General features: G+C 41.4%; 1 protein-coding gene across 10 annotated transcripts in view; it reads right to left on the bottom strand.

Moving 5' to 3' along the window:
- CADPS (calcium dependent secretion activator) overlaps positions 1-12,016 on the bottom strand; it is a 389,708-nt gene that overhangs the window by 87,435 nt on the left and 290,257 nt on the right. For all 10 annotated transcript variants that reach the window (XM_048859020.2, XM_048859018.2, XM_048859022.2 and 7 more), the window contains one exon: positions 926-1,032. In XM_048859020.2, coding sequence (XP_048714977.1) covers positions 926-1,032 — 107 coding nt within the window. The remainder of the gene's footprint in view (positions 1-925; positions 1,033-12,016) is intronic.

Below are 12,016 nucleotides of genomic sequence, written 5' to 3' on the forward strand. Positions count from 1 at the left end.
CACGTGAGACTTTACTCATGTGAGTAGTTCCACCGAGATGGAAATCTCATGACATCTCATCAATGAGGTTGTACACCTCAATGCAATTACTCACATGTTCAAGTGGTCACAAGATCAAGACCTATGATACTGAGGTGCTCATATATTTTGGACTTAGTGAGATATGGATTCCCTGTTTAAAAGTCTCATTAAAACAAGAATCTTTCTGCTAGACGGCTTTGAAGAATAAAGCTATTTTTCATTTTGCTAAGTATTGGATAACCTATATATTCAGTAACAGAGAACTATTCATTTCAGCCACAGCAACCCACAACCAGGATACTCCAAACAGGCCGAGGAAGGAGTAGCTGACTGAAAAGCCACAGTGAGTAAAAGATCATCATATTCAATGACACAAGTAAAAAACAAAAACAAAATTGTTAAAAGAATTTTATAGAGAAAGAAACTGACCAAAAATAGCTTGAACCTTTGTGGTGCTTTTTCTTTGCTACAGTGCTGAATGGTGACAAGTGAACACTGTTTGGATGAGGCTGAAACTGATTCATTTCATTATGCTTGAAATATAAACATGACTTGTTGGAAACCCGTGACCCTTCTTGAAAGTGGACAGACTTTAAATTGTGATTAGCCAGGTGGGTTGGCCAGATTCAGCTCTCACTGACACCTGTGTGAAAGGATGCACACATGTAGACGAGAGCAGAATTTGGCCAATTTTGCTTAACTCCTCCCCTCCTCTAAAACCTGACTTCCCCAAGTTTATTTTTTCTGTAATTATATTTTGTCACTGTTATTTAAGAAGACCAGGTGGCTTTAACAGTGATATGAAACCACGTGGTGCGGTTCAACATTCACCACAGCGAAATGAACAAAGCTATCCAAAACCAACAAGACCCTGTCCAAAGCCAGGCTAGAGCCTGCTGCTCACCTCTGCATGGTGCTCTTCATTCTGCTGTAGAACTTCAATTACCAGTTCTGCCAGACGTATTGTATCTTCTAGCTTTTTGGCAGGAGTGACTAACCGGCCTACATTTTCTGCAGTACAAGAACTTGAGTTAAAATGGAGTGAAATATGAGAGGCTAGATGTATGGGCAACAGATGAAGTGGAAAAAGTCCCATAATAGTTAATAACTCTAAAAATCTTTTCATGCAAGTGTTAAATGCTCTATAATTAGTACTGAGCAAACTGTAAAGCCACATTTGTTATTTGTACTATGAAAACAGTGCTCCAGCTCTGAATTTCAAAATACTGTATGAATTGTTTTACTTTCCATTTTGAGTTGGTGACACTTTATTAATTCAAATGAGAATAGCAAATTCCATAGAGACAGCATCTATCTATTAGCAGATGAAAATATGTATCTTTCTGGGTAGACTGTACTATTTTATATTTGATGTACACATACTTTTTAGAGTTTCACTTAAATGGAGCTTTTAAAAAAATAAGCTGTTGAATATAACAGTGATACATTAATTTCCATGATATACAGTGGGTGTGCTTAAAAAGATTCTACTGTTCTGAAAGATTTTTACCCATTTAAGAGATATTACTTATATATATATATATATAATGGGGAATGATGAACTCCATAAAAAGAAATGTCAAACTTGCTGAAACTTTATACATGGGTCCAACTATATAGAATAAAAATTGCGGGTCCAATTCACCACTGGTGACTCCTAGATGTAACTACACTGAAAACAGGGGAGTTATGCTTGAGTAAAGTTGGAAGGACACAGTGGTAAATCAGACCATGTGTTTATAGGTACAGTTTTATGGGAAAACATATTCAACTTTAAAGCATAAAATCCCTTAAATAAATCACACAGTTCAAATACCGAAGCAAGGTGGAGAAAACACAGAGCTATTTCATACTATCTTGCGGTGTTCTCCAAACCTTCTAAAATGAAGTCAACCTCATGCTTACGTGCATCTTATACTAATGCTTATGCATCAATATATTAAATGTTATGTATAGTAGACAAACACCTTTCGGAATATTTCATTAGAAATCTGAATAAATAAATATATAAACCCCACCACTCATTAATAATCCAGATATCAGTGAAAGATTCCAAGGAGCTGGCCAAATGCAACAGTGGCTCTTTCTACACTAGCACTTTTGTCGGTAAAACTTTCGTCAGTCAGGGGTGTGAAAAACACACCCCTCTGACTGATATAAGTTTCACGGACAAAAGCACTGGTGTGGACAGCGCTCTCCTGCTGACATGGCTACTGCTGCTCACTGCGATTAACTATGTCAATGGGAGAGCTCTCTCCTATCAGCATAGAGAGGCTACTGTAAGGCCTGTAGTGTAGACACAGCCAATGAGATGGGTCCCTAAGAACAAAAACTGGTGGCTCACAGCTGTGAAAAACTGACTTAGGGCTCGTCTACATGGGAACACTCAGGAAAGTTAATTCGAATTCACTAAACATGTGAATTTAAAGTGGATTAGTTAAACTGCATTAAAACCCCTCTGCGGGTACCCTAAAGCCATGCCAGCACTCGAGGGGCTACAGGGGCAGCACCATGGCGCCGTGGCTATACTGCTGTAGTGCCGTCCCGCGGATGCTTCCAACAGGGACAGAGGGGTTTCCCGTCACTGTAGGAACTCCATCTCCCTGAGCAACAGTATGTAGGGTGATGGAAGCATTCTTCCATCAGCCAAGCTGCTTCTACCTTGGGGGTTAGGCTGTAGAACTATAGTGCATACGGGCCTGAAACACAGCTGTAGTTATGTTGACCTAACTTTTAGGTGTAGACCAGGCCTTACAGAATTAAAGTGGTGTAAATGCAGTTTAACTAATCCCCAATTCAGCAAAGCTCTTAATATACACATGTTTAGGTCCATCCCTATTTAGCAAGGCACTAGACTGGGATTTTCAGAGGAGCCGGAGGGAATCAGCTGAAATTCAACTGGAGCTGGTTGCCTAACTCCTTCTAGTCGTATCTGATTGACTCAAACATGAACTTAAAGTTAAGCACAAACGTAAGTGCTTTGCTGAATCAGTGCCTGCAAGAATTATGGATGCTGTTTTGGCCCCTCTGAAGCCTATAGGAGTTTTTATGTTGACTGTAACAGGCCTGAAACTTTTTTTGAACACATCCCTATAGTTAAATGGTTGCTCATTAAAAACAATGGCCAAAATTTTCAATATCGGAAGCCTAAAATTAAGGACCTAAATCCTCAGTTAGGCATCTATGTCGGTGTCTTGAGTTTTAAAAAAGTGATGAGCATCTAAATCTGAAATCAATGGGAGCAATAGATATTCGGTTCCTTTAAAAATCAGATCATTTCTATTTATGTAGCACCAAAGGCCCCAATACTGTGAAGCAGTTTTTGTGCAGATGTTCTGATGGGTTGGACTTTAAATATAAATAAATATGGACTTTAGGGTCATCCCCTTCTAGGGTGACCAGATGTCCCGATTTTATAGGGACAGTCCCGGTATTTGGGGCTTTGTCTTATATAGGCACCTATTATCCCCCAACCCGTCCCGATTTTTCACACTTACCTGTCTGGTCACCCTATCCCCTGCCCCAGTTTGAAAAGTTTTCCCCATGTTTCCCTTCAAATATTTTCTGAAGGCAAATACTGAATGGAGAGCTCATTATTAACTTCTCATTCTTTCTTTTATCCATGCAAACATCTCAGCAGAGACAGTGTTTTTCTTTTGTGCAATAACAGGTCACAAAAACCTTCCAAAATACATGGGTGCTTTTCCCACAGCACTGAAGTCAACGGGAGCTTTGACATTGACTGCAATGTGAGCGGTATAAATCCCGGTATGGTTTGTTCTTTCATTCGTGGCAGGGATCTGCTCTCAAACACAACTAAATGACAAAAGTGTTAATAAGAACAACTGCTCAGAGATGCTGTCTTTAAAGAAAATATTTTGCTTTATCAACTTTGGCAGCCAACAGATGTCAATCTTTTTTTTCCCCTTATTTTAAATATTTCCCTGGGTAAGTTACTATACATCAGAATATTCTGTTGAGATAGCTGGAGCACTGACAGTTAAATGAAACGTATACCATATACTTATCAAACATTTGATACAACATCGTTTAAAGCTCATACATATTCATCGTTATCATGCAAAATGTTATGCAACAACAATGTTATTTTGTGCTGACGTTGATATTTGAAAATGTTGCATATGTCAGACATTGCTAGACAAAAAATGTGGACATTCTGAAATAAATACTGCTATTTCTACGTCTCTAAAAGCCTACATTGTTGTGCTAGATAGTTTAAAAAATCCTTACTGTAGAACTAGCTTCCTAATATTAAACTAAGCTAAAACAACGAAAAAACACTAAACTAGAAGACAGTTGAATAAAAGAAAGGAAAAATGGTTACAGTACTTGGTGTTTGTCTAGGTATGCCTTTGAGCATCTGATTTATTATGTTAGGCTGAGTTTGAGTGGATCGTGATGGCCCAGCCGGTGGCTTAGGCTTAGCTGGACGAGCTGTTTGTCAGTGATGGAGAGAGACACACCAAAAGTAAAGAGACATATGACATCATAAACAGTGACTAAAAGATGTAAACTTTGAAAGAAAAGCAAGCAGAAATGATAAAACACAAATGGAATAAGCTCCTCATCGTTACTTGAAGTATTACACAATTATAACACCATTTGACGACAAACATTTTAGAAGTCATCAGATTCTATGACATTACAGTGCTTTGCAATCAAGATGCTTAAAATCCAGTGGAATGCTAATTGCATTTCATGTAGCCAAGCGCAAAAAGGAGGAGTTTAGTATGATAATTAAAACTTATAGCTGTGTGTGAGAAATCTGAAATAATATTGCCTGGTTTTTGCACCCTATAATGGTAAGAAAGGTTCTCCTATTGAAGGTGCCCCAATGCCTATTGTGAGGTTTAATATGGAAACAATGAACATAGGAATTAATTGCTTTGCAAAGACCAATTACAGATTTTAGACTTAAACACCATTGTTGGTGAAAGGGAGCTATAACATATTCTTGCATTCTTCATGCAATTTAAACATGGAAAAAAATCTGTCACTTTTAAAAATGTGTGCTTTCTGATTGTTTCCAGCTCATTTAATTATTTTCAACTTGGAATTCTAGTGGCTTTTATATTCTGGGTTGAATCATATATAAAACTTGCCAGCTCTATCAAATATGTTACTTGCTATTCCAAATGTTAGAATACTGCAATCAGGACTTGACCCATCTGTCATATAGTTTACAATATCAGCATAGCAAAAATTCTATGAAAATAGCCTTTCCTTCTGCATACACATAGACAAATCATATATGATGAATATACTGGTGCTATAGTTACTGTTATATTTAATAACACCTTTTTAATAGCCCAAGTACTGTACTGTGACTATTTTAATTATTTTGTTTGTAAGGAATCTGGCATATTTATCTGGACATTCTGTTGCCAAAAGTTCTTTCCATTTTGCTTGCATTTTCCAAGGGGGGAGGGAAGGGGTAAATTAGTTTGGCTGCTTCTTTAGACAAAGTGGATTTGTGGTTGTTTTTAATTCAGATAGTGTTATAGAAATTAATAGGGTATAGAAACATCTATCCTGATAAACCATCCATTAAAGAGTAGAAGTTTGAGACACACATGCCCTGCACGCCTTTAAGATGTTAAATGATTTAATGTAGAGCCTCATCTTAAAAATATTAGTTTTTTCTGCTAACAGTTGAAACAAATCTATTCAATCAACTTCAGAAACAACTTGGTCCTCATTTGTCATCTACCAGAAGGGCCCCTTTCTCAAAAATGTTCCTTACACCCCCCACTTAGTGAAAATTATATGCCTTTAGGGAATGATACTACATATTTTCATTCTGATTCAACATTTCAACAGGAAGTCAACTCAGCTACATACTGATGGCCCTTAAGTTCAGCTCACATATTTAAAGAGACTATTTCACAGCAAAACATTACAAAAGGAAGTTTGCATAAGGATCCCAGGATGGGGTGTAAATCTAAAAGATAGCTACTATACCTTGGCTCCCAGATACATCCATTAGCCATGTCACGGTAACACCTCTCTGTACAATTTAATCTGTTTGGTTCCCATAATGTGACTGGCATGTCAGAGAGATAGACAGTTTTTCAGAACAGTACCAAAGCCAGAGGAAAACTGCGTCCAGGAGAAGCAGGCAGTTCAAGTCCTGCAGTAATCTAACCCTGCATAAACCTAGATATGTTTCAGCTATTGCACTGCCAGCTGCTGAAATATCTGTGGATTGCTCCAGACCTAGATGCCTACAATACCCAGATGAAAAATACATTTTAGGCTTTATTGGCATCTGGATCCTGCAGCTGTTGAACAGGCCTGGCGAGTGCAACCTCAATGGTTTTCTATTTTTGTGGAAGCGTCAAAAGCAGAAGAGGAGAAAAGAAAGAAGGCAGTGTATGAAAAGATCGTTAACGCTGCAGGCCTTAGCAAGTGACTATTAAAATATACATGAGACAACTTAAAAGAGACTTTTGTTCCGTGGTTGTCAGCAAATTGTCCCAGTGGGTGTGTGAGAGATTTCTCATTCCACCAAATACACTTCAATCCTACCCAGCATACCACTACTGTAGCCTTCTCATGGGGACAAACGACCATGCCCAATTGTAACACGTGATGGAGAGTGTCATGTATGAAGGCAGGTTCATTATGATGAGGCCAAACAACTCACTGACTCACCAAGCGTTCGATGCTTTTATTTTATTTTATTTTATTTTACTTTTCAAGAGCCAAATCCTGGGCTTTTGCTTGAAGTCTGAGTAAACCTGCGTCCAGAGGGCTGGAACCTCATCACAGCAGCCGGGAATGGCTTAGCTGTAATGGTTTCTCTTACCTTTTGGATCAGCAGGAAGAAATCTCATCACTATTTCTATTCTAGACTGAGACTTTTTGTGTGACTTCCATCTTTGCTGGCCCTATGATTGTAATGTAAGGAAATTAAATTTTTTTTTTGGCCCTGATCCAAAAAAAAGCACTTAAGCACATGCTAAACTTAAAGCACACAAGTAGTCCCATGACTTTCAATGCCACTACTTAGGTACTTAAAGTTACACATGAGCTTAAGTGCTTTGCTGGATGTGACTACCAGATAGTTATACATGTACAATCTTATTTGACTCCTTTAAGTTTTTGGGTTAATATTTAGCACCAGAAATTTGCTAGAAGAACAGCTCTGGATGCTTTAACATTACAATGTTCACTAAATTCAACAGTACAACTGCAAATTTTTTTTAGTGTGTCAGATTAAGTTTCACTTTGATTTCCGCCAACACCTTTTCTTCCCCATTGTTTTTTTTTTATTCCATTTCAGTATTAATTTGCGTTAACATGAGAAGTATTTTATATTGTTCATTAATGTGTGTCCAACTGACTTACAAACCTGAGTTATTAACGGAAAGGCAGCAGCTAGGTGTTACTCACTCACTATCTGGCAAATTGTTGCCTCCCAGCTATTAGCTGGACAAATAAGAAATTTACAGAACAGCACCAGGGCCTAGTCTGGCTATTGGACTACTTGTAAGAACATGAATTACCTAGGTGAGTAAAGATTGCAGGGTTTGCTCCCAGTATGCTGTATACAGCAACTAGTGTAACACACACATTAAAAAAAAAAGGCACCATTATTTTGGGTACATACTTTCTGTAATATTTCTTGGATGCTATTCACTAGAGATGGTACACCCTTCAAAGCAGGGTGATGGATTTGTCTATGTGTAACACTGACAGACCCCTGTCGTCGTCGGGCAGGATTGAACCTGGGACCTCTGGAGCTAAATGCGTGAGCTGCTACTGCATGAGCTAAAAGCCACATGGCCCTTAGCTACGGCTGTAGAGCAGACTCATTAATCTCTCTCTTTAAGTGATCTCAGTGCCACTAGATGGGACAGAACACCTCACCCAGGAGGCATGTGGGTTACGCATGCAACTTCTGAGTATGAGACCCATGAACAGCCATACCGGTAAAACTGCATTGCTTAGCGACTGCAGAAGGGGAGTGAGAATGGCTGAAGGGAATTCATTTAAAGATGCTAATACTTGTTAAAAATCATTGCACAGTATCCCCCCAGCTGTAATTATAAAAAATGGGTTTGGCAAAATGGCTTCTTCTGGGCTTCTCAGCGGTCGGATTTCTCTCAAATGAATGCCTTACACATTTGACTCTGTGAGCGCTGAATTGCGAGACATTCCGGGACTCACATTAGTGGAGACCAATAATGCTTGAGGTCTGCCAGGCTCCCTTGTGATGGTCCCATGCCATTCAGCTCAGGATGGTCTAGCCCTCCTGCCCAACACGATTCACGCAGACTATGAGATCACGCCTATCCGCCTGCCAACACACAGAATACAGTTATCTCTGGTGACATGGCGGGAATACAACGAGCAAGCTCAGGAAGGGGGATATGCAGCCCAGGGTTTAGGGTCAGCACTAGGCCCCAGTGCCCCAAGTCCTATTTTGAGGACTCAGGTGGCACTCAAGTGGTGCTTAGGCCTCACGCTTAGCCTCGTCGGCGCTGGATGGTGCCCCAAAGAAGTGTAGAGTCTGCCAATTACATCTCCTCCCCACTTCCCTAAAAATATAGTTCTGAGCCCACCCTCCCCATACAAAATCAGTTCTGAACTTCCAAATAACATCAGTGACTAAATGATTTGGGGCTTTCCCCCGCCCCACTGATAAATGCATCCTGCCCTAGCCCCAATAGCTCCTGGGCTGTAATTCCTACCCCCACTGCTCTAGAAAATGAGCAGGCAAGCCCCATCCACTCCCTACCCTCTCCCTTCTTGTGGGTCCTTGCACTCCTTTCAACTCCTCACCAGGGCAATAGCCCCTGGCCAATGCCTCTCTGAAATCACAGGCTGGCCCTCCTCATCCCTCCCTCTGCCTCAGTTCTGGGCCCCTGCTGCTCCTGAGAGTCTGGAGGTATCTCAGGGGCTAGAGGCCACCAACCTTCCCCCCACGACCACATCCTAGGGCTCTGCATTGTAGGAGCTAGATGTTTCCAAATACTTGTCCCTTCCACCAACCCACTGTTTGCTGAAGAGCTGGTTAGAAATTTTGTTATCCTTCTCCTCTGAAAATCTTGACTTTTTTGGGGAAAAATATAAAAAACTTAAGTATTTCGAACAAAAATGGAAAGAGTTGGGTTCTGAAATGCCACCAGAGTGCATTGTGGGAGTTATAAGTTTGGGTGCATCATGCCCCCATTCTCTTCTATAGGCCAGGCCCATTGTTCAGACTACATTTCACACAATGTTCCACGGTCTCCCCTATTGGTGGGTGAGGAGATGCATCCTGGGAGACAGAGACTGGCTGGGGAGCCCTGCCCACAAGGAGAATGGAGACATGAGGAAATTGGACTACAGATCCCATGGGTCACCATAGCAGAATATCTGATTTGAAGTACTTTGGCTTTGACCGAAACGTGAAGACAGTTCAGTTCTGGGGGCTGTGTGTGCATGGAAAAGAAAACGCTGTGGAAAGCGGACACTTGTCACCAAAAAAAAAAAGTGTGTAGTTGAAAATCCAGTTTTCCATCGAAAAACAGTTGTATGGAAAACTTTCGGCCAGCTTTGTGCTGCTGGAGAGAAGGGGAGAGGCACAGCATCTGTCACAAGGCTGTTTTGAAGAAGAAAAGGAGATGGGATTCACTTGGTGGGGCTTGGAACCATTGACTCCTCATCGCTAGCCACGACTGCCCTCTGCACAGGGGACAATCCACTGACATTAAACATTGGGGGAAGTCTTTAATGGGATTCCCCTAAGTGACCAGTGAGAGTCTTAAAGAATAAAGAACAGATGCAATAACAGGAAAACGTTGGCGGAGGGGATGAGGTTTCTTCTGTTACACGGAGACTGGGAGTATTTTAAGTAAAAAAAAAAAATCTTAGGAGTTGGATTATAAATTGGTGTTGGTTTGTGGCTTGGAGATAGGAGGCCTCCAGGAACCAACCTGTTAGTTCAAGGATACAATGCCGCTGTCAAGAATCTTGGCAAAGGCTAATCAGAAGCTGCAGATAAGAGTCACCCATTTACATGTTGTCTCCCATCTTGGGGCGAGAGCCAATGCCCATTAAAGTGGATGGGCAGTCTTTCTATTAACTTTGGATCAAGCTCACTGGGAACTGAAGAAATTTGTATTGACTCAGCTATGAAACAGCTCCGAACAGTAATCCCATGTGCAGATAAACAGGAGCCATGACACCAGAGAGTCCTCCCGGCTTTTTGGAACATAGACTCCTAGAGTAAGCGCAAATGCTATTCCACTCCTGCCCAACAACAGAAAGCAAAAGAAACACCTGCTCTGGCCATGGGAATGGGGGCTTGATGGGACTGGCAGGGAGTGACGTCCCTCCCCCTCGGGGATCTTGTTGGATTGGGGGAAGGAAGAGCAGGGCTGCCTGTCTTTCTATAAAAACAACAAGGAGTCTGGTGGTACCTTAAAGACTAACAGATTTATTTGGGGAATGCCCAAATAAATCTGTTAGTCTTTAAGGTGCCACCAGACTCCTTGTTGTTTTCGTGGATACAGACTAACACGGCTCTCCCCCATACTTGTCTTTCTATGCTGCTCATTTCTCTTCTTGGCTGCCCTGGGGAGCCTCTTCCCCTCCACCATGATGCCCAGACTGGGCAGTTTAGGTGCTCTGCTGGGGTCACCACTGGCTCCCCCTCTGCCCCACATGGTGGGGCATAAAAAGGGTGCTCCCACCTCTTGGCACCATTTGGACTGGTGCCAATCTTCTCTCAGCCCCATGTGCTTTGAGCTTCAGCTGATCACCAAAAGTGGCAGGAATGGTTTTATGCTGATTTACCATTGCTACTGCTATGGAGGTGAGCCTGCACAGGAGTCTGGTTTGCAGAGACCATTAACAATACGTGTCACCCTTGGACAGGGGTTGGTCTGGGCAGTGGGGGAGTGTGTTTGCATACTGTGGACACAGTGAAGAACCCATTCGTTGGAACCTTGCTTCCTTGGACAAGAGGAGGATCGAGGGGATGGGGTGAGGTTAACAGTAGCCTATTCCCCTTTTATGGCGAAGCATTTATAGTGCATTGGACCAGGCTGTGCTGTCACATTCATGAAGTTGCGGCTGACCTTTAACTGCATCATTCATGCCCATGTCTCATTCTCCTGCTGCATCTGCATCAAACACACTTGTTGCCATTTGCTGCGGCCACCTGCTCTCCTCCTTTTCTCACCTCCACTGTCCTCCTCAGAAGAACCAAGTACCAAAGACCAAACCCATACAGAATTATACGAGTACTGTGTCCAAAAAAACTGGAGAAGTAAGTTATTGCAAACTATTAATTGCCAAGTAAAACAATCTAAAAACCCTGGCCTGGATTTCCATTTGCAATAAAGCCACTTTTACATCACTCTAGCAGTGTCACATGCTGTTGGTGTAAATGAGAATCGGGCCCTTTAAATCCTCCGCACTTTGTTGATGACTGCCCTGCATTTCACAGTTCCTGTACTTCCGGGATACTAGTCTACAGCAATTCTTTTCTAAAGGAACAATGAATTCTCTATTTCTGTAAATAGCCAGAGGGAAACCCTTCCAGGGTTTCGAACTCCTTAATCTGAGTGTTAGTACTTTTTGTCTTATTAATAATTAACACAGATTATTAATCCTGAATTGTTTTAGCAAATTATTCTCTTTAGTGTTCTATTTAAAACCACACATTATTTCTAAAGGGAAGAGGAGAGGCTAGGTGCACTTTGGGAAGGAGGCAGGAAATGCATGGGGGTGATGTTTGGGGCAGGGTGGGGGGGTAGGTTTATGCAGCTATTTTCAGTATCTCAATTTTATTCTTGCTCGAGAGAAAGAAACAACATAAACAGAGCAGTAGCATTCACATTTGGCCCCAATTTAGTCAAAATAGGTCAGGGTTCCATAAGGGAAATAGGATTTGGCTCTGTGTGTCCTTCGCTGGGTTCAAGCAACATAAACCTGTGTTTTAGAGTAACAGCCGTGTTAGTCTGTATTCGCAAAAAGAAAA

This window comes from Caretta caretta, chromosome 7 (genome assembly GCF_965140235.1).
Source record: "Caretta caretta isolate rCarCar2 chromosome 7, rCarCar1.hap1, whole genome shotgun sequence".
NCBI classification, from domain to species: Eukaryota; Metazoa; Chordata; order Testudines; family Cheloniidae; genus Caretta; species Caretta caretta.